At 43.9% G+C, this 25,645-nt stretch overlaps 1 protein-coding gene across 11 annotated transcripts in view; it reads right to left on the bottom strand.

Moving 5' to 3' along the window:
* CACNA1B (calcium voltage-gated channel subunit alpha1 B) overlaps positions 1–25,645 on the bottom strand; it is a 310,731-nt gene that overhangs the window by 98,618 nt on the left and 186,468 nt on the right. For all 11 annotated transcript variants that reach the window (XM_069771710.1, XM_069771700.1, XM_069771699.1 and 8 more), the window contains 5 exons: positions 23,987–24,118; positions 22,991–23,063; positions 18,093–18,210; positions 11,168–11,235; positions 5,267–5,373 (listed from right to left, as the gene is read on the bottom strand). In XM_069771710.1, the coding sequence (XP_069627811.1) occupies positions 5,267–5,373; positions 11,168–11,235; positions 18,093–18,210; positions 22,991–23,063; positions 23,987–24,118 (498 nt within the window). The remainder of the gene's footprint in view (positions 1–5,266; positions 5,374–11,167; positions 11,236–18,092; positions 18,211–22,990; positions 23,064–23,986; positions 24,119–25,645) is intronic.

Here is a 25,645-nt window from a genome sequence, read left to right as displayed (position 1 = left end):
CTGGCCCAGCCACATATGCAAGTCTGCAGCATTCAGTCACTCCTCTGCTCTTGTGGAGATGCCATATTTTGACATAATAGAAATTTGTGCTGGAACTGCAGGGTGTAAAGCCATGAAGCAAAGACAGCCTCCTTTTCCAAATCAAAGTAACAGAAGTACTTGAGCCTTGCTCAATGCTACTTACCATCCGTGAGGGACAGAGTACAAGTGAGAGGCTTTAGGTGTAGCTGAGTCAGTGTTACACCAACAACAAGGCAAAAGGTAAGCTAACAGGAGATTCACAGTACCTCACTCATCAACACACTTCAGGGAGATAAGAAAGGAGGAAATCACAAGCAGCATGAGATATAAAACTCCTCTCCGTGGCGACACTCATCACCCAGCACAGGACTTTTATGTGTGCTGGGTGTCAGGCACACTTCTTGCTGGGTCTGTTGGGTACCGACAGCCAACAGGAATTGGAAACAGACCACAGTAGTCCCAAGACAAAAGGAAAATAGGGAACCTATGAGTTGAAAATGACCAGGAGAACAGAGCAACAGCCCACCCTTCTTCCCAGACCTGTACAAAAGGACAGACAACTCTGAGAAGTCACTGTGAAATGATGTGCCACCTGTATTTGCTCTTGGCACTTTTCTAATGAGTAGTCAACTTGCTCACATTACAGGCAGTATCCACCTGTGGGTGTGCATATAATTGTAAACTGCTTTGAACAACCAGTGAGGGACCAGCAGAAACCAGTCAGAGCCTGAGAGAGGAAGAGGTCTTTAGAGGTTGGCAGGAGGTCCTGGGAAGCATGTATAACTTTGAAAAACAGTAGTGGGCATTCTATAGCCCATGTTTTGGTCTGGTACCCTCACTGCATGAGTGTCCTCTGCCACTGTCAGCAAAGTTTCATCCACTGCATCTGGAAGTTCTCCTCCAATCAGAACTCATACCCTATATCTGTGCTTAATAATTTCCTTGGATCTGCTAAATTGTAACCCATTACCACACAGAATTAAAAAAAACCTGTAAGTAACAAATGCAAAAAGTTTCACTCAGCATGACTTCAGCATAACTACCTAGCAGGTTCCTAAAATTTAGCATTGTGCTGCTTGTGATTGCTATTTTAAGACTTTTCCTAGAAAAGGTGAAGAGAGGCCTTGGAGAATACATGGGCTCTGGGTGCCAGGTGAGCCACAGCGTGTCCTCTCCGGCTGGTCTGCGGCCCACGCCGGGCTGGGTGTCGTTAATCACAGCCCCTTTTGTACATGCCATTGGTGCACCTCTGGCTGGAATAGAAAAGGTGGAGGAGGAACACAATGCAGGTTGTTCAGGCTTCAGGTTAGGCAAATACAGAAAATAAAACCAGGTTGCATTGGGTCTTCATGTGACCCACAGGAATGAGCCTGATGGTTCTCCCTTCCACTGGCATCTTTACAGTGGCATCACAATGTGCTTTGCACATCCACTGCCTGTGTAATTGCTCCCTTTTCCTCCTCCTCATTCTGGCCACCAGAAACTGCACCAATGGTTTGCTCTAAAGACCCATCGGTCCTGTACAGTCGCTCTGTTCAAGAGGCTGAGTGGTATAAATGCTGTTCTAACAGAGGATCTTAAAGGACAATGCTGGGCAAACTGAATAAACCCAGAATCTCACCTCCAGAACAACAAAGCAAGGAAAATGCTAAACAGAAAACAAATCAACAACAACAAAAAATAATCACAAATAAGTAATGAAACATGGGCTCAAATAAAACACAATAACACATGTTAAACAGATATTCTGTTTTAAACCAAACATTGCAACAATGACAAAAACAAGGTACCATCCTAGTTTTTAATCCTGAAAAAACCACAAAACAAAAAGGCCCATTCACGATAGAGTTCACCAGGTGAAAAAACAAACTACAGTCAGACAAATCTGTTCACGTTAAGTCCCTTTGGTGGAGCAGAAGACAAACCACAGAAATCCTGGGAGATCGATGAAGCAGGAGCTACAAACCAAGTGCGGGTAGAATATTAGAATAAAGCACTTTGAGTAAGTTGCAAGAGAGACGGTATCTCAGCGCCACTGTAATATAATGCGTATATTATTAAAACAGATCCCCATGACACCGTAGTGCTTCACCATCTATTAACCACAATTCGTGGCTCACACAGCAGCCTACTGCATGTGTAAAGGTGAAGGTACTTCTTTGGACCCTCCAAGCAGGCTGACATGCTAAATAAGCAACCAGTTTCTTATGCCGAGGAAATGACATTTTGCAACTGGTGCAATGAATTGAACATTTCTTGGAGCTCAGTTATGAAGAGAGGCTTGAATGGCAGAGGAGAGCAGAAGAACCGGTGCAGATAAACTACAGGCAAAGGAGCAGACAAACCGCGAGTGCGCACTGTGTTTGCACAGGAAAAATGCCAGAGGTGGTGGAGCAGATGCAACACTACGGAGTAGGGAATGGCCTGGAAGGAGGCTTAGGGGAAGATAAACGCTCTCAGTCCTTGATGTAGGACTGACAAGGGAAAGAAGTAAAAGAGCAAGCACAGCAACTCGCTGGTGAAACAACAGAACAACCAATATGACTTTCCATCAGACTCATCCCAGGATGGATTTATCACCTCCATGGGAGGTGGACAAGCACACTGGGAGCATAAACATCAAGGCTAAGGAAATGCAAGCCATAGAGCCCTCTACTAACACCTGACCTGTGTTGATTGATGCAGGTAGAGAAAATGTTGATGTTTTCAGAACATTGATCCATGCTATAGCTACCTGTTGTTATAGAAATTCATTTTCATATGTTATGAAAATAAAATCGAATTATAAAACTAAAAAATTATTCTTTAGGAGAAAATAAAATTATAAACTGATAGGGTAGACCCACCTCTGCAGCAGGCCTTTGGTAGTTCAGTCCCAGTTTTTCCCAGCCCCTGCTCACTACCCACTTAGGGGTACCCAAGCTCTACAGGTGTTTGTTTTTTGCGGTGATATTTCCATACACCAAAAATCCCATTTCCAAGCATGCCCAGCGCTTTTTCATTCTCATCATGTTCAGCTCTGAATTGCATCAGAGGCTTGATCTGACAAGTCTTGCCACCAACATGTCATCTGCTCCATCTTCAGGACCTCTGAGTACCTGAAGAGCATAAGAAATGAAGCAATGGGGTACACTTTGCTGTCAACCATGGGTCCCTATCATGAGCCCCACTGTATTGGATAGAGATATCTAAGGGATAGGTGCTGCAAACCTGAAAGCTGTAGCTGCTAAGCCCCTTTGGAGTTCACGATGGATGTATTTATGTATTAAACAAACTGCTTTGGCATGCATTCATTAAATATCTTTTGGATCATGAGCCAGCAATCCATCCATACACCTATTTCTGTCTCACAAAACACCTAATTTCTCCCTTGCCTTCTCCTCTACGTCATTATCCATTTGGTCATCAACCTATTGACTTTAATGCATTTTTTTTTTCCCAAACTAAAGCCCTATGAGTTTTGTGAGTGGCTTTGTAAGCATCTCACTGGCACTAAAGCAGAGATAACAAGAAGTCACGCGACAGTTGCTAGATGATGGCTCCCACACAGCATGCACGATGTTGCCGTGGTTAGTAGATGTAGAAGCAATCAACCGCACTTTCAAATGTGCTCATTTGTAAGCCTAATTACCTGCCTGTACAAATGTGGCAGGTAGGGATCTGGGCAGATACAATTTGAGGCAAAATAAGCAGAAATCCACAATTTTGTACTCACTTTCAATTGTGGTCACAAAACTGGCCCTGTGATATTCAAAACCAGGTGAAAGCCTGGTGAAAAATCATGGAATAAGGTTATTTTAAGCAACTAACAATGTGGTGTGAAATCTTAGCTCCATTAAAGTGGGTTTGGGGTTTTTTCTGATTTCTAAGAAATCTTCACATGCACTATACTTTTGATTAAAGAAGAAGAAAATAAGCAGCAGCATCTTGCATTTTAAAATAACAGTACCAGGAAATTCATCAAAGAACAAGAGCAAATATCCTCATTTGACTTCTTTTCAAGACTGGACAGGAAATCATTGTAAGAAAAAGATTAAATTTAAAACCAACAAACAGACACAGCATAAATAGAAGCTGATTAAAGCAGTAATAGCAAAATAAAATGGTAAGAAGAATAAAATAGTCAAATTAAATAATATTCTTTTCCTTCACATATAATGAACTGGCTCTGTTTGGCCTATTGACTTTGATGAAGTGGATTAAACTCCCAGTAACAGGGGCCTCGAGAGATTTACACTGAAGGAACAAACAGGAATCCTGCTGCATTTCAGATACTTTGCAATAAAATTTAACAGGAAATTTCTTTTTCTATGCTTGAACTTCTCCAGCCTTTGGAGGTCTCCCCTGCAAAAGGGGTCTGGAAAACATCAGCAGCTCTGAGCAAAATGCCTGACCAATTTTTTTCATGCTGGTAGCCCTGATGCTAAAATTCCAGAAGAGGTAAATGAACCTTTAAGAAGAACATACTTTTCAGTAAATCCATGCAAGGTAGGCACATCTCAAACACAAGCCCATAATCCCAGGCAGGCAGAACTCTGCACTGACCTCAGCAACATCTGGACAAGTATTTCCACCTACGTATAGTTTTTTCACTTCCATTTAGATCAGTATATATGAAAAGGTGGGCCCCAAGGCAACGTTTTCTAAGGATTCTGGTATCACAGAATCTGTGCATATGTCCACATTCATGCAGAAAAGCCTGCATCTGAAAATGCAAATTGATGTTTCTAGCTACAAAGCACTAACTGTTCACATACATTATGTTATTCAAACCAGAACTCTTTCAAACAGCAAGGAAAGAGCATTCAAGCATATGTTTCTGTTTGATATTTAGGAGGATGCCTTTACACTTAAATTCTTGAAGCAAAGATCATTAAAGAACAGTTAATAAGTTATGTGCACACACACCTCTTGTAATTAAAAATCCGAAGTGAAACGTTAACACTTCACCTGGTGAAATCTATCCTAGTACAGATTAAAAAATTCCTTCTAAAATACAGTTATTTATAACAAGGCAAAAGATGAGGCATTACAAAGAAAAACAAACTAAAAGAAATACTTAATTAAATTCATGGTTAAGTGATCAGCACTGAAGCATTCAGTCTACCTAAAGCCCTGTCAGTAACAGAGATGGCATAAAAGGGCTCACAGAGCACTGTGGGATGCTCCACTTGAACAGACATATATCAACACTGAAAACCAGAAACCAAATGATAAAGTTTCCAAATAATAAAATAGTGCTTACGCGGCTATGGAAATGTTAGCTGCAGACATGGGGCTGACTTCTGCCACTTCCTTGGCCTTTTGCAGGGCGAGCTTTTGATTGGTGGCTTCCTCCATCTCCTCCTCATCCTGGTGCAGAAAATCAAGACAAATCAGAGCATGCATCATGTAACGACAATAACCAGAGCTTCCCAAGGCACAAGTCATATGTGACTGTCACCACCACACTGTGAGAACAGTGGAAACTCATTAAAATAAGGCAGAATTTCACAACTTCTTGCAAAGATCCCTGGGTAGGGTCTTAGTGCCAACAACAGCTGGTCAAGATGAGAAATGCAAGGTTTAGTAAAGCGCTCAGTGGATTTTTACCAAGATTACATCTCTCTCACAAACCTTTCTTACCTCTCTTGGGTCTCCTCTCATCGCTTAGCATTCGGGTAAGAGACTATGGCAGGGCAGGGAGAGACCTGACCATAAGTGTGATGTTTCTGGGGTGAAGTGAGCCCCTTTCATGTCAGACCTGCATGTGTAAAAACACTCTAAAGCTTATATCCTACTGAAATGGATGAGACGGACTCCTAAATCCTTCAAGACTTCTTGCCAATATGACTTTCCGGAAATAATAAGTCCTATAAACAACACTGGATTTGACTGGTCCTGCTCACACCAGTTTTACTCCAGATATTTCCACTTATTTCAGTTGAATCACTGCAGACTTACAGGGTGAAAACAGAAAGGACGAGCCATATTAAAGCACGGTCTGTAGATTCATGCATAGATCAGAAAGATGCTTTCTGTATAACCCCCAGATCATGTGGATTCTTAACCTCTATTGGCATTGCAAGTTCCCGCAGAGCATAACTGTCATTTATTTCCTCCTACCTGGTGTAATGACAAGAGAAATACTGCTCAAATTCAAACTACAGGAGCTTAAGCAATGAGATGAGGGCAAAAGGCAAAGGAACAGCCTGATTCATTTTCAATGGTCATCTAGGTTAAACTTCCTTTGAACTTTCTAGCCAGTCAATTTAGATAGCAAAATCATGGCAGGATAAACACAAACCCTCTGATGGCAATGTCAGCTTCACACATATTCAGGGAATAACCACACGTCAAATGAGAGCAGTCACAGGCTCTTCTGTCAAACTTTATGAAATGCCACGGGTTTACCTCTGCTCTTCAAAGGTAATGCTGTGAAAGAGTTATGCTTAAAATAATGAGAGCAGACTGTAAGACATCTAGCTTTGAAACAGGAAGTCATATAGATTTATCCATTCTGAATACCATATGTATAAGCAATTCCTTGCTCTGACTTTGGTGTTATTTGCTTAAACTGAATTAATTTTGAAACTGTTTTCCTTTTCTCCTTTAGAAGGAAAAAGAAATGATGGAAAATTTATCAAAAAAATTTGCTACCATTAAAGTTTCAATTTTTTTTTTCCTTTCTGAATATTAGCAAATCTCTAATAAGTAAATTCTTACTGTAGTGATTGAAGAACCTGAGACAGGCCATGAAAAAAGCCCTGCTGAAAGATTATAAAAAGTCAATATTTCTCAACTGCCAACTTCCAGTGAATTTATCAGTGGTTTGAAAGCTTGTTGTAAATCAAGGGTATCTGCAGAGTATGAATCTTTGGAGGAATAAGACCCCCAAATAAGAAGGCTTTTAAGGTTTTCCTTTCATTCCATAGATATCTTCAAGTTGTTTCTTCTCTTGAGGACTCTCTAACAGTGTTAAAATCACATACATTCAAAGGCTCTTAATTTTTCTTTCTGTGCGCCTAAAGCACCAGGTGCAGGTTTGACTATCTCTTTAAAATTTGTAGTTTCAACTACATTCTCCCTGGCGCATCAGTAATTCTGCTGGATTCTATATCTCAAGGTAACAGCAGAAAATATCCATTGTCACTATAAACACAGCTGTCCCTTACTCAGAACAAGCACACTCTTTAGCAGATGACTGCTTAATAATATTTCTGTAGCATCTTCCACCCAGAGATTGCAGATCACTACAAAAATTAATTAATTTTTTGCCTGATACTTACACTGCCAGGTCTCACTAGGGCACAGGCTCATCTTGTTCTGCTTGAAGCATGCAGAGGTGTGACAGTGCATGACAAGCCAGCTCTGAGCTGTGATGGCAACATCTGTCCATCCCACCTCCCACCAACAGCCCAGACTGTCACCATCATTATATGGGGCAAGTGCATGTAAAGGCTCTGCCTCTAAGGACATCTATCTTTCATGTTTCCTTTCTGTTTTCTAGACCTCTACATCTTCATTTAAACCACTGTCCTGGTTTCAATTGGCACAGAGTTCATTTTCTTTCTAGTAGCTGGTATAGTGTTATGTTTTGGGTTCAGTATGAGAAGAATGTTGATAACACACTGATGGTTCCAGTTGTTGCCAAGTAGTGTTAATACCAAGTCAAGGATTTCTCAGCTTCTGACACCCAGCCAGCAAGAAGGCTGGAAGGGCACAAGAATTTGGGAGGGGACACAGCCAGGACAGCTGACCCAAACTGGCCAAAGGGATATTCCATACCCTGTGACATCATGCCCAGTATATAAACTGGGGGGAGTTGGCCGGGGGGGGCGGATCGCTGCTCAGGAACTAACTGGGCGTTGGTCGGCAGGTAGTGAGCAATTGCATCATGCATCACTTGTTTTGTATATTCCAATCCTTTTATTATTATTATTATTGTGATTTTATTATTGTTATTACTATCATTATTATTTTCTGCCTTTCTATTCTATTAAAATGTTCTTATCTCAACCTACGAGTTTTACTTTTTTCTCCCTGATTGCCTCCCTCATCCCACGAGGGGGTGGGGGGTGGGGTAAGTGAGCAGCTGTGTGGTGCTTAGTTGCTGGCTGGAGTTAAACCACAACAACCACACAATTTATCACATGGTAAAACCCATTTTCGGTGCTACCCCATAATGATGTGCATCGTTAACATTGACTGTTCTTTATTAAGTTCACCCAATTAAAGCCCTCTCCATTGGGAAGGAGGAGGACAGGTCTTCATGGCTGTTACACTCTTGGTTTCGCTGCTCACTTCAGCCCATTATTTCTGGGGATTTCTCAACTTCTTTTATGTCTTTTAGATATATTTATATATTTTTATGTAAAATTCACACATCCCTCCTACCTCACATTGCATGTTTTTGTACTGCTTTCTCAGGGACTGCTGGCAGTGCACAGAGATCAGAGAACACACTTTGTACTTTAGGATATTTAGGAAAATAAAGGCTTACTTGTGGCAGTATGACAGTATGGCAGTAAAATGGCAGTTTAATGAGGATGAAGAACGAACTGCCGTGTGTCACTGGAGACATTGTGGGATGGTCAGCAGAAAGAAGATTTTTAAAAGCAAATTTTGGGGGCAATTTTAGATTCCACTCTGAATAAGTGAACAGGAAGAAAAACTTCCCAATATATGGGAGAAACTGGAGGGTAGGCAACCCAAAGAGATTCAGGACAGCTCTGAGAAATCACTAGAAATTAAGTTGGCAGAGTTTAAGTCAGTGGTAAGGGAGAGCCAGCACAGGAAGAGGAGGAAAGAGACCTGGGGAGGGAGAAGCTGAGGCTAGAGAACAGGTTCTTTACATATTCAAAGCAAAGAAGGTGATTCTTCCCCCTCCCCCCCCCCCCCCCATGAGTCATTCCAAAGTACTGGTGAGTTTTGTAACAGACATAGGATGATCAAGCTTAAATTAAATATAGTTACAATTCGGATAACTTCTGTTACAGGTCATAAGGCCCAGCTAAGGCTACCAAGAAATGTTAAAATGCCATGATAAAAGAAGTCCAAATTGGCATCCAGAAGTGGAAATGTTGGTTCAAATGTTTCAGTCCTGAAGGTTAGCTAGAAAGCTTTCTGTCTTTCCAGAACAGAGGGAGTTGCAAACTGGTTATGGTTTTCCCACGTTATATGCAGCACTGATCTCAATTCGTTTTACAGTGTAAATGTCAAGAAAGTCTCCTGAGATCAACTGACTCCTGAGTAACTTAATTATATCTCCAGGCCATTTTTGGTTTTGAATGATCATATTTACTCAGCAATAAATCCCTCATTCTCCAGGTATACTATATAATTGAATTACTTTTATCTTTTTCCCCTTCTTCTGAAAGCCCTAGTGATTTTGGGGGATCATAAATAAAATTAAAGCAAAGAAGAGTTTCTCAAGAAGCTTTATGATTTGGCAATGCTGCTGAATCCATCAATATTTAATTATACTTTATAAACATCAACAAAGTCAGGTTTCTAACCACCCCAGTCAGCTGCTGAAATATTCACAAGAAAGCACTAAAAGGATTAAGAAAGAAGTAGGATGAGCTTCATTATCCAAGAATTGTGCTGGGCTTGATCCCCTCTCTTAGCACATGCAAGGGATGCCCGTAAATCTGCTGAACAGGCTGGGAGGATGCATGCCTCCGGGCTGGAGATTTCTGTGGGCTTTAGAAAGAATAGAAACAGCTGAGCTGCTGTAAGGGAAAAACTTCCCCCCCCAAAAAAACCACTGAGAGCCGTTAAACACAGCCCTGAGCTGCATTATAAGAGAGGAGAGATGCAGAACATGGTCTCAGAGACACAGGAACATTTATTATACACCTGAGAGCCACCAGCGTTCTTGTACGGTCTGCACTGGATATCAGCTGTCAGAAAACAAGGCTCCAGTCAAAGCTGGAAGATGAAGCCAGTCACGCAGCTCCACAGCAGAAAAGGAGAGCTGGTAAAGACAACCTCAGCTGCAACAGAGATGTGGATTTTAACTGGGAATGGTTGGCTGCTTTGGTCTTCAGCAGCTGGAGTGCAGTAGTAAACTCCTAGAAATCTCTGTGTCCCCGAACTGTGGAGTTGCAACATGTATCCATGAACTACTGCACCTTTCTACAACTCTAAAAACAGAAAACATCCTTGCCCACTGCCGCATAAGCACATGGTTAGTGATCCTCATACCTTATAAGGAGTATGTAAGCTAAAACTTGTAAAATACAACTGCTAAAGTGGGTACAGTGCTGCTTTTGCCACTGGCAGGTCACTGTGACTTATGGTGATGGCAGCAGCACAGCAATAGGGTGTGCATGTTTTTATCCACTCAGCAAGAACAAGCTAGAAACGTGCAAAAAAAATCTAATGCTGCCTCATAAATACAACTGAGTATGCTACAATGAGAAATCAAAAGTATGTAATAATACAAATACAAACTACAGCACTTGCAATCCTTCCTGCTCAATACTGAGGCTGTAAGTTTTTCTCTATAGGAAATGCTCCAATATAAATCTGTGCATACAGTAAAGTTACATCGGTGTCATTTCCATCTCTTGCCAGGACCTGGCTTTCTGCCTGCACTTGGGCTGGTGTCTCAGATTTCTGATTTCTCTTGCACCCGGTGAGAGGCAGTAAGATTGTAACATCTTCACTGAGTATTCACAATAGCCTCTGCAAGTTGTTTTCCAGGGAGTTGATCGGAGAACATTAGTTCTTTGATTCATCCCAAAACTCAGCAAGGTATGAAACATTAGTATGAGACAGCAAAAGCAGCAACACAACACCTGCGTTTCTCCATGTCTAAGCTTCAAGTCAGCCAAAACCCGGTAATGGCTTTGCCTCTTGAAAACAGCAAATGCTACGAATGCCTGTGCACCTCTGTGCAGCAGCGAGATGAGCAATTGCCCACTCTGTGATAAAACAAAACTAAAGAACATGAAATAGTTCACTGAAACAAGCCTGAAATGAAACAAACCTGAACAAGAATAAACCTCCAGGTCCCTCTCTGCAATGCAAACTGGTAAAAAGAGATACCGCACAAACAGGCTCTAGAGGAAATCTCAGGGTGTCTGGAAGGGTGGGTAACGTGTGCTTTAGATCCAGCAGCTGTGGTCTAAGTTTGAAGAAACAGAAATTTCATACATACCTTGGTCAGCTCTTGGGCATTTGCCAGATTGTCAACAGCAATAGCCAAGAAGACATTCAGGAGCGTATCTTTTGGGGAGCTAAGGAAAAAATCTTCACACAGCAGATACAGCAAACTGTTCCCCTTCTGCTGCCACTACCCTTCTTTCCCCACTTACAATCACCAGTATATTATGGATTGACCCCTTGCACCACTGTTTTGTCTTCATTTCTAACTCACCCACTTCTGCTGGGAGCCAGCTCTGCAGCACAGCAGGTGCTGGACACCTGTTTGTCTCTTGCCCAGCACACATCCCTGGTGAGGATACACACAGGAGCTGAGCAGGGGGGCTTTACAACACTAGAGCTGCAACCAGTATGGGACCACAGGGTGGTCCTAGAGACACAACAGCCCCTGTTTTTTCATTCCAGAAAACCCACACCTACACTCCTGCCCATACACACACAGAGGATTTCACCTTCAATTTTTCCATCTTGTTTAAAAGGACAACCGGTAGAGCTCCTGGAAATCGGTCATTTGAAAGCCAACATTTGCATAATATATACATAGAACTATATAAAGGTATTTGGTACCACGAAAAAGTTAAGCTTAGGTCACTGCTGCATTACATACTGGTGGGAGGAAACTATCATGACTTATCACACTGAAGTCGATATGACAATTAGACCGCCTCGGACATCCTCTATCCTGAATGCTGCAGCACCACGCAGAGCACAACTACAGAAGAGCCTGTTAGCAGGACACCCAGCCCGAGGTAATGAGCTCTGCCGGGAAATGGGCCGTTAGTCCAGGCCAAATTGCGTGTAGCCCAGCTAAAAAACCACCAGTGCCCACGCTAGCCTGGGTCTCTCTCAAGAGCACTGCATTATATCACTAAGACATAATATTTCCCTATAATTATTTATTCATATTTTATTTTTGTTTTTCTACTTAATGATTTCGGCTATTACTTCTCCCTTCATATATTTTATTGCTGTTATTCCAGCTATGCGTCTGCAAAACAGCCCCAAAACAACTGTAAATCAGATACCTTTGCATATGAAAGGAGAGCAAGCAAAGCAAAACCAAGTCTAAACTACTCTCAAAGAAGAAAATGCACTTTGTTCTTGCACATTACCTGGTGACAGGACAGTCGCTCACTCCATAGCTGTGTAAAGCTATGATTGCTCCTCTAAATATGAATGTACATGAGAATGAAGTTGATCTCATGAGTATTTACCCTCTGGAGATTCACCAAGGCTTTAACAGCAATGCACTGCTACTGTGTTTGTATTGTACTGCCCTCATCAGAGCCAAATATGATCCTGGGACCAGATGCAGGTCCCCATAAGCTGAATGAAATGACTGCAGCAGTTTTAGACAACTAATCCAGTTATTTTCTGTTGGGTTAATGGGTACCCTGTTTTGGACTTTGAGTCGGAAGCAACGCCCAAAGCAATGGCACAGCGAAGGCAGGACTGAGGGATGAGGGCAGCGTGCTGGGGGGAGCGAGGCAATCGCTCTAGCCAGGGGAGGAGAGGTGAGGCATGGGCTCCCAGGGTGCTGGCAAACCTGCAATGAGATTTTGGGAAACCCTGGCCTCTGTGCCCCTCTGATTGCTTTCCATTCCTCACAAGGATGCCTGGAGGAGGCATCTGAGGTTTCTCTACAAACAGAGGAGCCAGGAGTGGTGCAAGGCTGATTCATCGGCCACAGTCGTCTCTGCCGAACACAAGCGTGCCCAGAAATCCCTGTACTCCAGCAGTCGCCAGGCAGCACGCTGGCTGCAGGCACTGCCAGCTGTGGAGCCGTTGCCCCATGTTGGCGTTGCATCAGGAGGCTTCCCAGGGCAGCCAGGGACCAAAGTTGGCCCAAACAACCAGCTCAAAGCCTCTTTGCTTTCCCTCTCAAGAGCTTTTACCAAACATAATTCCGGCAAGACTTCAGATGCTGACCTCTAATTCCCATTGAGATGAGTGTCTCCAGAGCCTGAACGCCTATCAAAACTGGAGCCTCTGCTTGTGCTGGTGGAAAGCAGTAGTATTTAATCTCTCAGATGCATTTGCATCCTGACTGCCAAACCCTGCAAGGGATGGGACATAGAGGCCTGGGGTTTCTCCAGGTGAAGGCCAGGTCATCCATCAGGTTTTCTCCATGTCATGTAACATGGGATGGAGGTTTTTATCATGTGAAGATGATTCCTCTGGGACAGACAGAGGTTTGAAATGTGATGCCCATCAATTTCTCCTTCCTCTGTTCCAGCAGGACAGTGAGGAGCGTGGGGTGGGAGCACCTCAATCCCCATGAGCCCAGCAGATAAAGAACAAGAAAAAGGGAAAGATGATGCTGAAATGATCACCTCCTTCCCACACTGAAGTCAGAACTCAATCAACTTTTCATTTGCAAAGATACTAATTTCCCAGTTTCCTTTTAGCTGAGGGTTGGCAAGAGGGGGTAAGCCTGTCGCTTGCAGGCTGGGGGTGCAGGCAGGAAGGCTGAGGCATCGCTGCCTGAGGTACCGCTGCCCACGGCACTGCCGGGGTGCCAGCTGTTTGGGTTTCTTCCTCTGGGGTGCTTCCAATACTTTGGAAATGCTTCCAAGCCTCCTGCTCTGGGAATAAATGTCTCGGTAATAAAACTGTCTTCCTACCCCTGCCTCCTACACACACATGCTGAAAATATTTCATGTAATATAATCAACCACTGGAAATATAATTAATTTTTTTTTTTTTAATTTTTTTTTTTTTTTACAGATCAGGCTGTTCTGATCCATCTCCAAGCAGACACAATCTGGCAGACTTGGGTGTTTCTGCCCCAAAAAAGGTCCCTCAGCCCTTTCTGCAGAGCATGGGGATTCCCAAATACTACCCAAACTCCAGCCTGTGGTCCAGGCTGTATAACCTGGGCAGACCCAAGGACCTCGCTGGCCAGACCCAAGGACCTCGCTGGCCAGCTGAGCCAGCAGCTGGTGCCGAGTACAGCCCTCCTGCATGGAAGCTAAGGGCAAGGGGAAAGGGCAGCATGCTCCAGACATTTGCTGCTTTTCATTTCAGGCTCCTCTGCAGTTTTTCATGGGTTTTTTTCATATTTTTTTTCCTAACAGATGCATCAATTTATCAATTAACTGGGTAACAATGAATACAGGCATGGTGTAATTTCCTAGAAAATGGGCCAAATCCTGCTGTTATATTAATCATACTACTTTCATTAAACCATATCAGACGCGGACGTCTGGCTCTACACAGACTTTCTGGAACTGGGAAAGTAATGTGAGAGACTTCTGACTTACAAAAACAGTTTCTGGATCTTTTCCTTGCATTAGTCCCTTGAAAACGTAAATGGATTCAAAGAAACAACTGAGCTGCAGTGAGAAGCAGGGGAAGCCGGCACCCATCCATCTTTCTTCTTCATGAAAAAGAGTAATCACAATGCCCTGAGCAGCTCTGGGAGAACAAAGGAGTCCCTCATGTTTAAAAAGAGAAGGTTTTGCAAGCTGACTCAAAATTGCCAATGCCAATTCTCTAACAAGGTTTGATCCAGTTTGCCTAAGCTCTTAAAAATGGACTCACCAAATGTCAATGTTCAAAAACCAAAGATAAAACCCCTCCCAGCAGAGGAACCAAAGTGCCTTTTGCTGATCAGCATCCAGAACGGCTTAGACTGATTTCAATGGAGTGATACAAGAAAATAAAAACGAAAAATCCCACTTAAGAAATTCAGTCGCAGTGAACGTCTGTGTGGGGAGGACTGGTGGCAAATCCACACTTGACAAATGAAAAAAATCCACTACATAAAAGTAGTACATTTTTAAAGCTTTTTGGAGGGAGTTCTGTAAGGCAGAGGGGGGAGATATTTGTAAAGTCCCAAGTTAGAGCAGAAAAGACAGTTCACATTAATCTATAAGTAAGCTAATCAACAACTTGGACTGCTCTCTACAGTGTGTCCTCATGGTGTTTGCTGGGCTGTGGGGCTGTCCTTGGGAAGGTGAACCTGAGGCTCAGACATGTACCTCACTACCTCACCCTGTACACTTGCCTGTCCTTAACATCGCTGGGGCACTGCAGCACCATTGACATTAATGACTATCTTACTTCCCGCAAAAATGTAGGATTGTTCTTTTCTGGCAAACTAAACTTTATTTTCAGATGTTCCTGGTTATGTTTTGACAGTTAATGATAACTTAAGTCCCTGATAAGTCATACAGTTCAGCTTTCCCTCAGAGATAAATGACTGCCTGCTGCTTGCTCTCAGCATCAAAACTGTAGCTAGTGAAAAGCAAGGGTAGCACTGACCTTACAGAACTACTGTTTGAAATATCAGTGCAAGCATTAGTGGGCTTACTGCTGCAATTCCCACAGTAAACAGACAAGGAAAAGATTTAACCCCTCATCCTCCACCACACACTCCAGCCTAGTTCTCCCCTCCTGCACACAGTGCTTAAAGGCAAACAGGTCTGTGTGCAATGCAGAAAGGCTCTTATGCGCTCTTTGTGAAAGCAGCTGATGCTCTCAGACTAAGTTTCTACAGAGACAATCTGGGCCAGTTCTCTAATTCTCCAACAGCAATGTAAATCTCCATAGAAATTAATAGATTCGTTTCAGGTTTATAACTCTGATCAGTAGAAGCTGGTGAAAGAAGTCTTCTAGAACATTATAAAAGGGTTTCTGAGTATTGTTACTCTTTGTCAGCCAACTCTCCCCTCTCTCTGTACTTTGTGTTTATAGAAACTCATCTACAGCAAACTCATCCCCATCTGCAGGACTCATGGAGAATTAAAGAATCACTCGCTGACATACCCTCCTTGCTAAATGCACAGGTAGTGCCCCGAGGAGCACTCTGGCTGCGCTAAAGGTGTACCACCAGCATACGACTGTGGGCAAAGGGGATGAGAGAGGCACTGAAGATGGCCCCAGGGAGGCAGCCAGGAAAGCCATCTCCTGGATCTCCTCAGCAGGACAACAGAAGGGAAAGCAAGACAGCTGCCCTCTGCCAGGATGCTATTTGGTGAAAATGTGGGCAAGGTTTCAACTCACCATTCTGCCAGGGCAAGCAGAGGCAAATGCCAAATTCATGGCAGTGGCAATAGGTGAACCAGGTCCTTATTCCCTCCTCTTGAACATCCCCTGCTCTTTCCCTTTTAATGAAAAGTAAAGGACAAGGGAGAAGCCCCCTCTGAATTAAAGGTGCAAGAAGGGAATTTATATTCTGTTCCTCAAAAATGCTGGATCTTAGCTGCTCTAAGGTTAAAGGTCTCTCTCTCAGCTCTGCTGTCAAGCCTGATTATAGCTTAATCTCATTTTCAAATGCCAAGCCCTGAGGATTTAGAGATCTCCCTCCCTCCCAGCTCTCCATTGACCCAGTTTTCCAAAGCCTTGTGTTTCTGGAAGGGGGCATGTTGCCTGCCACGAGGCGGATGTCTGAGCATAGCTGCCGAGCCAGCCCAGGCATCACGGCTGCTCCGGCTCTGACAGCGCACGTTAATGGGATAAATCCCACAGAGACACACTTGTGTGACAAGCACAGCTCACGTGCCGTCTGCTCCACTGTTCCCTGTCTCAGTTTCTCATGCTAATGGAGAGATTTCAGACAAAGCAAAGGGCCAGAGCCCTGCCACGCAGTCCATGGGTGCTGATGTCTCATCTCTTGTCATCTTGACCACCAGCTGAAGGGGTCTATGTCTATAACAACTGTACGTCTTTAGCACAAGCGCTGCCCCACATGTACCCTCCCCTTTCTCCTAGGTACCCAGCTGATGATGCCAGCCCAAACAGGACTCCTAGGAAAAGACAAAAGCTGGGACTGTAACTACCAAGAAGGTCCATACTGCTGGGAAACCCTCCAGAGAGCTCTCAAGCAGAGCAGCGACGCTCAGTGCTATCATCCCTATTTTGCAGAGGAAACAAACCAGCCAGGCTGTGTCATATATGCAACAGTTTTTAGTTTCCATTTTTAAGGATGTTTTGTTTGACTTCATACAGCTTGTCACTGCAGCCAGCAAACATCTCACACCAACAGTTTTGTACCTAGCTAATGTGAGCAATGCTATGCAACATCAGCCTATCAGCAGACTCCATTGTGAAGCAGGGGCAGAGCCATCACAGCTACTATGCTCTGCAGGCTCTCCTAATCACACCGAGCCATTAGATCAGAGAATCTCTTTACTCATTTCTGTATAAAATACAACCTCCCCTTCCAAATCCTGTCTCCATGTGACTGCTATGTTCTTGCCTCCTTAGACCTCTCTGGGGGCGTAACACACATCAGAGTGCTGCTGGTTCCCCAGCAGACACCCTGGGACATTTTGGGGGGATGCAAGCTCCCGGTTTCCTGTTGCCCTCAAGATATTCTCATGATTAAGCAGAACAAAATATCCTCAGAGACTTCATGTGTCAGGCCTTGGAACATGACCAAATACTCCCAGAGCCTGAAACCCAAGATTGGGACTTAAGTTTTAAGCATTACGTGGAGACAAGACAATTTCAAGCATTTGCAATAGCATCGTTCGTTAAGCTGCCATGTAGACAAAGGCACCAAGAGACTGGACCCTGATCTATGCACCAAACCAATTTCAACTCTTCCTTCCCCTGACCTAGTGCAAACTATCTGTGAAGATATTCAAGGTACAGAGGTCCTGCTCTGACTTGACTTCAATCGTTCTTCCCACAATATAAGTTAACTCATAATAGGACATTCTTAAATTAAAACATGAAAATTAAAAATGAATGAAGACAATGCTCACATTGTCATCAGAAAAGTGACACCAACATGGACAACTTAGCTACGCCTCTTACCCCAGGTGCTGTAAGGAACAAAGTTATAGCAATGATTTGATTTTAAAAACTCTAAGTGAGGGTGTGAGAATTTAAACAAAACTAGGTATTTCTAGCACCCCAGGAAGGGTGCATGGCACACTGTGCCATGAACACAAGGCAATGTGTAAGGATACAGTTACCGAACAACGTCAGGACGATGAAGTAAATGGAGGAGAACATCCCCGAGCGGACACCACCCTGTGACTCTATCCCGTGGTACATCACTGCGTTCCAGTCTTCCCCCGTCAGGATCTGCCCAGAGAAATTCAAGAAGGAAGAAGAAAGGGTGACTCAAAGGAAAGACACAGTAGATAAGGTCTGGGGGAGTGAGGCAGCTTGATGCAATCCAGGACTGGTCTCTGGGGATAAAATGGATGAGCACATTAGTGTGGCAGACTGCAGTGTTAGACATCAACCCCCCAGCCCTGGATGGTCTCACCTTGGGCTGGATGCAGCTTTCTCCTCTGGCACAGGCGGCGGAGGAGTGAGGACCGCTAGTGAGGGAGGACTGTCGCCCCATTCCTGTACCCTCTTGGTTATATGCCTGCTGCCCACCTCTGACCGAAGGCTCTCGTGCAGGCAGAGGCAGTAAAAGCCACATTCCAATGCTTCACCCCCAGCAAAATTTCTCCCCCCTTTCCATTTTTAACTCATGCAGAGATACCAGCTTTCAACAGCTCCCTGCATGGCATTTCCCACAGACCTAAGAAAACCCTGACCTCTAAGACCAGTGCCCTGAGCCGGACTTCTGCCAGCATCAACTCCTTTCATTCACTTCATACAGAAAGAGTTTGCTCATCTCCCCGCCAACTCACACACACTGTACACACCGAGTGACTGCATAACAGGAGGAGAAATTCTTGCAACCCCCTTCCCACTATTCCTCTGTTCCTCAGGACTCCGGACAGCTTTGCTGCAGCTGGCGCATGCGCGAATGTTACTCCAAATGCCAGGCACCAGGCAGCACAACCACTGGAAGGTTTGCCAGGGAGCTGCACTGCAACAGGTTCTTCTCCAGGTTTCCTCCTTGCCAAGGCCACCAGGACCCTCAGCCACCCAGATGGAGACAAACCACAAAAAAAAAACCCTAAGCAGAAGCAATAACCAAATGTCTAAGAGTGAGAACAGATGAGGGTAGCTTGAAGGGGAATCTGTTCCTCCTCTGTCCTTGTACAAGGCGAGCACAACCGCAGCCTGACTCTGCAGAGCTGTCCTGCCCAGAGGCTCTGGATACTGACCTGAGGCTAATTAGCAAACCCATGAATAAAAGAAAAACTAATCACAATAACTGAAAACACCTAAGACTCAAATAAGCCTTGTCATGCTAGTTGCTAATTTTGCATCACAGTCTGAATTGTCTGCCATTCCTGTTCTCCACCAATGACTGTAACACAGCAACATTTTGGGCAGATCAGCACTTCCTCTGCCTGCCGTGGCAGAGTCGAACAATAGTTACTTTTAGTACATTAAAACATGCCCACTGGGATGTGAAGCTCAAATTCCTAAACTGGAAGTTGACTTTGTGTTTAGTAGAAGAAAAAACTAAAAAAAGCCCAAAGCATGATCCATGTTGTAGTAATCAAGTCCCATGTGCATACAGTATGCTCAAAACAATTGCAAATTCCAGACTAGTGGTCAGCTGCCAATAGACAGAAAATTTCTTGCTGAAGGGTTGATGCTGATGACAGCAATATGCTAAGAGCAAGTATAGACACAAGGACATACAGCGCATACACAAACTTGTTTCCTAAATGCAGAATCTGTTCTCAATTCAGAGACCAGAATTCAGAGCCCAAGCCTAACCCACACCATTGGAGTTACTCTGAATTTACACCAGAGAACAAGAACCAGGGCATTAGGCTTTCAACTCTGGCACTCAATTATGCAAAGCACTGTTCACATTCATCACTTCCATGAATTCACAACTGTTCCTGCTTTCTGGGAATAACCATAAAGTGATTTCTGTTCACACAAACATTCGTGGAAAGGGAAACCAGTGGGAACGCTTCTCTGCCCTGCAGAAGACCAGGAGTCGCAGGCATCACAAATTACAGGCTGCACATAAACAAGTCCAGCAGGTTGGGGTCTGGGTTCAAAAATCCAACTGGATTAATTTAGAAGTGGAACAAAAACTTAAAGGGAAAAAAAATGGTTTATGGAACTTTTAGAGAGAGATAAAAGTCTAAAATAACCAGCCTGCCTGGGCAGAGCTGAGGATGCTCTCTGAGGCCCTGGCAGGAGGACAGACACTTTGACCTGGTGTTCTTCCCACTGTTTGTGCCATTACCCATCACCTGGAGGAACTTAAGCAGCTAGGTAGCAGTCCTCAAGGAGCAGAGTACATGCAGTAAATACAAGTCTGTCTGCTCTATAAAGTGTCTGTTTATGGACGCTGTAAGAAATTCTTGCTACAGGAGAGAAAAGGACAGCATTGCAGAGGGAGGGGCACAAGCAATGAGGACTTTGGAGTAAGGGGAAGCCCAAACATTTTGGTTTTCCCTGGGCCCAAAACTGCTTTTGGCTGCCCCAAATGAACATTTTGTCCAGTGCATCTCAGCATTTAATACTTAGGATTGGCTGAGGAGCCATCAGGTGAAGGAGGAATAAAAACAGCTACCAAGAGCTGTTGTGAAATCTTAATGGACTAATGAGCACCTTAACAGTAGGAGACACTCAGCTGCGGAGGAACAGTACCGCAGCATTTCAAAGGGCTGTCCTGAAAGTGAGATGCTTTCCTGAAGAAGGGCCTGAGTAAATGCAAAATCACGTCAGCTCACTGTCATATCTCACAGGCAGGTCAGTGAGGGCATCAAACCGAATCCAGCTCTGCTTCCCAAGCCTCAGCACAGCACCCATTAGCAGAGCTAAGGTTTGGTCCCATCCTGCCACTGCAACTCCTTGTCTCCTCCAGTGGTCAGCAGTGCTCTGCTTCTTAGCAGCCAGCAGCATGTAATTATTTACGTAGCAGGTCTCAGGGAGCAGAGCATGTATAGTTAACACATGTCTTTCTGCTTTATAGTCTCTGCGCTTATGGATGTTGTACACACTTCCAGCTCAATGATTGCTGGAATAGGGAGACACAATCAGTTATTTTTCATGTGTATATAGATATATGTGAATATATATAGATATAGTTTGTGTTTGTATTTTGTATATATTCAGCTCATGAAGACCTTCTTGGGAGCCAGGAGCTGGAGAAAAACACGTGATACTCTTCAAAGGGAATTTAGGGAGAGCGGGACTCAGTTGCACCCAAGACAGAGTTCAGCCAGCTGCCAGGAGGATGAAACAGGTCCTGGGAGTCGCATGACAGAGGACCATGACCCAGCCAGGTCTGCTGAAATAAAATGGACTAAGGCAGGCTGCAGAAGACTTTGAGACCTCTTCTTAAACAAAGAATTTCCAAAGGGGTTAGGGATGGACAGGGTGTATCTGGCTTTATTCTATTTGTTCAACACATCAAATGCATTCACTGAATAATGCTACTCTGCTCATTAGAGCGGCAATGAAACAAGCCTGCTGGCTTGCCTGAGTTTATGGAAGACGAGGTTAGAAGAGAATCCAAAGCCCGTATTGAAGAAACATTCACCCAGTATTTGCAATTCAGGGGAGAAGAGGGGACTGACTGGGAACAGAGGTTATCAAAATGCCTCTGCGAGGCTGCACTGAGTTAACTCAGTGCTGATGGGTTTTGTTGGTTTTAATTTGGTCTGACGTCCTAGACAAATGTCATAAAATCAACAGTGTTTTCCTTCATCCCACAGCCGCTATGTTACAGGGATATTTATCTCAGGAATAGAAAGAAAATATTTCAGCTAAGTATTCTCAAGAGACAGCTATAGTCCCAAAGAAAATAACATCAAAATTTCCAGATGCTCATATCCGGAGCCTGACTTGGGCTCAGTTCCGGCTCTGTAGCAATACCTTTACATTTCTTTAAGCTCTTTCTTTGATGAGTACTAAAATACTATGCAAATATTAATCTACCATGATTTGCAATATCCTGCGAGGTAAGTACTACTGAACCTGCTTCACATCTGGAGACAAGCAATACCCATACGAAGCTGCTTATGCAGAGGTTACAGGACATACTTTCTTTTAGACTCTTTTTCTGTTTTAATCCGAAAATTGTCATCAACACCTCCCCCCCTCCCTTTTTGGGACATGACACTGAAATACATAAGCCAAGCCTTGCTGAGATCTACAAAAGTTCAGATCCAGGGTCAAGTCTCATCTTGAGCCCACATCAACAATTTGTGTAGGGCAACACTAAATGCAGGTCAGTCTTCCACAGACCTGTGAGTGCTACCTGTACATGGAGCAGGGTGCAGCATCCCCAGCTCTCTACTGAAACACCTGAAATAAGTGTTTTAAAAATGCATGCAGAGAACAGCTGCAAAATTAGGCTCTTAAATCTGAGCATTGCATCTTCTAGAACTGCGACTTCTTCCTGCCATCACACGAATTTGCCCAAGGCTGATGCCTCTTTCTATGCTCCCCCATCAACTGTAATTCTTATCCAGCATTATCTTGGTCTTGAGCTATTACCATGCAAAATGCAACATTATTTCCTTACTGCCTGGAGCTAGCTCAGGCCTCTCTCCTCATTAAATTATGGCAACCACAGGAGAAAGTGAAACAGGTGAACCACTCACTCGTTGTCTAGGATTTCAGACAGGACTATTCATGCAACGGGGCATGCGCAAGTTCTGCCACTGCAGGATGCAACCCTGAGCAGGGGCCTCAGAAGAAGAGAGCCTGGGCATGCACAGACTTTAAACTCGTCACAGAAATGCCTATTTTATCAATATTTTTTTCCTAGCCAAAAATCTTTTGTTTTAGTTTTCCTTAATTCCATAGCATTGATTTTTAATGATGCATTGATTGGTCACTGTGGCAAAATACGAGAAGGAAGGACTTCCCCTTTCCTAAATTCCACAAATTTGGGGGGACCTCTTTGCACTCCATAAACAGGATGAGATGACCAGGAATTTATCTTCTAATGCTTACCCAGGACAAGGTATGGCTTTACCTGGAATACTGTGAGTATGGCGGCCGGGAAGGTATCGAAATTTGTGGTTGGTGTTTCATCTTGGAAATTGAATCTAGAGAGAAGTAAGAATAAAAACAAGAGCAGTAAGGGACAAGCAGCTCTCATGCAGTCTCATAATACCCTGTAACCCAAGTCAGAGAGCAACATCTGTTCCACCTGGCAATAACACCCCAGGCAACCACAGCAGGCAACACAGCATCTCTGAGGAGATGCTTAACAGAACTATTAGCAGAAACTCAATTTTATTCCTGGAGAAAATTCTGATGCTTTGAAATTAATTTTCACCCACAATTAAAATGAACAATCAAAATCTCAAATCATTTTGTAGAACAAACCTTTCCAAGCAGTTTTTTGTCCTCAAGTGTAAATTGTCAACATTGAAATTGACCTCTTAGTACGTCATTTCATTTTAATATTTTAAAGATAAAGTAGTGATTGATTGCAAAAAAAAAAAAAAACCCACAAACCACCAAACCCATGTTATTTCATTTCAAAATTTATGCTGGAGTTTAAATGGTAATATTGCGATATTTCTTGCTGCAAAATTCATCACAACTGGCATTTCTAATGAGAAAAATAAGATTCAACAAAACCATGTTTTCCAGCAGAAAAATATTCCAAGTGAATAAATATACTGTCACCCTGACTATCGGGGAAAGAATTTGCCTTTCCCCTAAGAGTAGAAAAAGTGTTGCCCCCCCTAGTCCTATTTCAGAGGTCCGGGTATACATAGGAACCACAGAATGACAAAGGAGCTTTGAATTAGGGTAATTAGAAAAAATTGAGCTCCAGGTAAAACACCAGAACAGGAACTATTTTCCTATAAACCAGAGACCACTTTTCAGCAGCCCAGAAAGACTGACATCCACACCCACGATGTGCATCTTTCAAGCCCTGCAGCCCCTCTCTCCCTTAGGTATTCCAGGTGACTCCTTTCAGATTACCCCTGAAAGGACATTGATTAATTAGACTTACTGCCCTCCAAAGAGCTGCATCCCCAGCAAAGCAAACACCACAATGAACAGGAACAGCAGGAAGAGCAAACTGATGATGGACTTCATGGAGTTCAGCAGGGAGACCACCAGATTCCTCAGGGAATTCCAGTACCTGCATTGGAGATCAGAGCAGCCAAGAGAGAACATGAGTGGGAGAAGAGCCTTTGGTGAGAAACTAATATGATCTATTTTCTTATTATAAACAAGGAAAAGAATGACAAGGAATATCAGCATCTTTGAACTCCCTTCTGTGATTGGGAAATACAGCTTACTGAGCGGCAGAATCTCTCCATAGCCTCGTGAGGGCAGAGATGGTCACCTCGGTGCATGTGTACCCATGCAGAGTAGTCATTTGCAGCGAAAGCGTTCCATTTAGTTTCTCAGCAACCCTTTTCCTGGTATAGATTTCAACCTTTCTGCACCTTCTCATCTGGCATGGCAGTCAGCAGGGGTGTCAAAACGAGGGATGTGTCAGTATTACCAAGGTGACACTGAACATGGGGACAGTGAAGCCCTCTCTTCGTAAGACACGAATCAGGAATAAACAGCTCATTTCCACCAGGATGTCTTTGTGGTGTGTCCTTCCAACTCACCAAATGCCAGTATCCACAAGTGGACTTAAACTCCCACGTTTAAACATTTCTGTAGACATTTAACACACACATTCATGCACAGTGATGCCTTCAGTGTGGGGTGATTCAGCCACACAGTTTAAGCATCCAGGACCGAGCAACTGCCTCAGAGGATGAAAACAAATCTGGGACATTAACTCCAACATGGCAAGAGGGAATGGCTCAGCCCAAGTCCTGACTGACCCATCCAAGTCGCATCTGGCCAGATACTGAATTTTGTTTGCTATTATCTCCCCTGTCCCCTGAGATGGCTCCTGGCACACTCGCAGGCAGGCATGTCGAGTGACAGCGTGCCAGGGAGGGTGCTCAGAAACAGCTCTCTTTCCTGGCTTTATTGCCCTGCTGAGAACAGGCAGGGAGCATTTATATTAGGAAAACTAATGAATCAGAAAATGCAGAAAGAGCTATTAAGCAGAGGAGCTCTTTGACAATCTCCTTTTGGACAGATCAGCATGCGGAACAACGGGGCTGGAGCAGGCAGTAGGAAAGGAGCGATTTAGAGCCATTTCACGTGTCCTCTGTTAAAAGTTTTGAGTCTGAGATCATGGGGAGAATTTTTTCTCTCGTTTTCTCCAGTGACTTCTCTCATTTCCACTGCCTGGCACTGGGAGCTGCCATCCAGAGGTGACTCTCCACGGCAGCATGCTCTCCCATCCTGCCATGTATGTCCTCTGGCTGCAGTTTTGGGGACAGATCCATGCACTGAGCTCCTTCCTGCAGTGCAGCTGTGGGTATCCAGCAGAAGGAAGCCCACAGATTTTTCTGATCTGCTGGTGGGGAGAGAAGCTCAGAGCTTGAGTCAGAAGAGCAGAAACATCATCCTTTCTCTTCTCTTTGTCTTCATTTTCCTCCTTTTCCTTCCCCCAGGTGTAGCTGGGAGGACTGAACCAGCCCATGTTTCTCTGTACTGAGGATGATACAGGCACATCCATCCCAGGAGAAGCAGGATCTTGCTCTCCCATTGCACTCATTGCACCCATTCCAAGAAAAGTTATGCCCATAATACA

This window comes from Haliaeetus albicilla, chromosome 26 (genome assembly GCF_947461875.1).
Source record: "Haliaeetus albicilla chromosome 26, bHalAlb1.1, whole genome shotgun sequence".
Lineage (NCBI taxonomy): Eukaryota > Metazoa > Chordata > Aves > Accipitriformes > Accipitridae > Haliaeetus > Haliaeetus albicilla.
The sequence above is the reverse complement of the archived record's forward strand: the minus strand, read 5'-3'. Positions and strand labels throughout refer to the sequence as shown.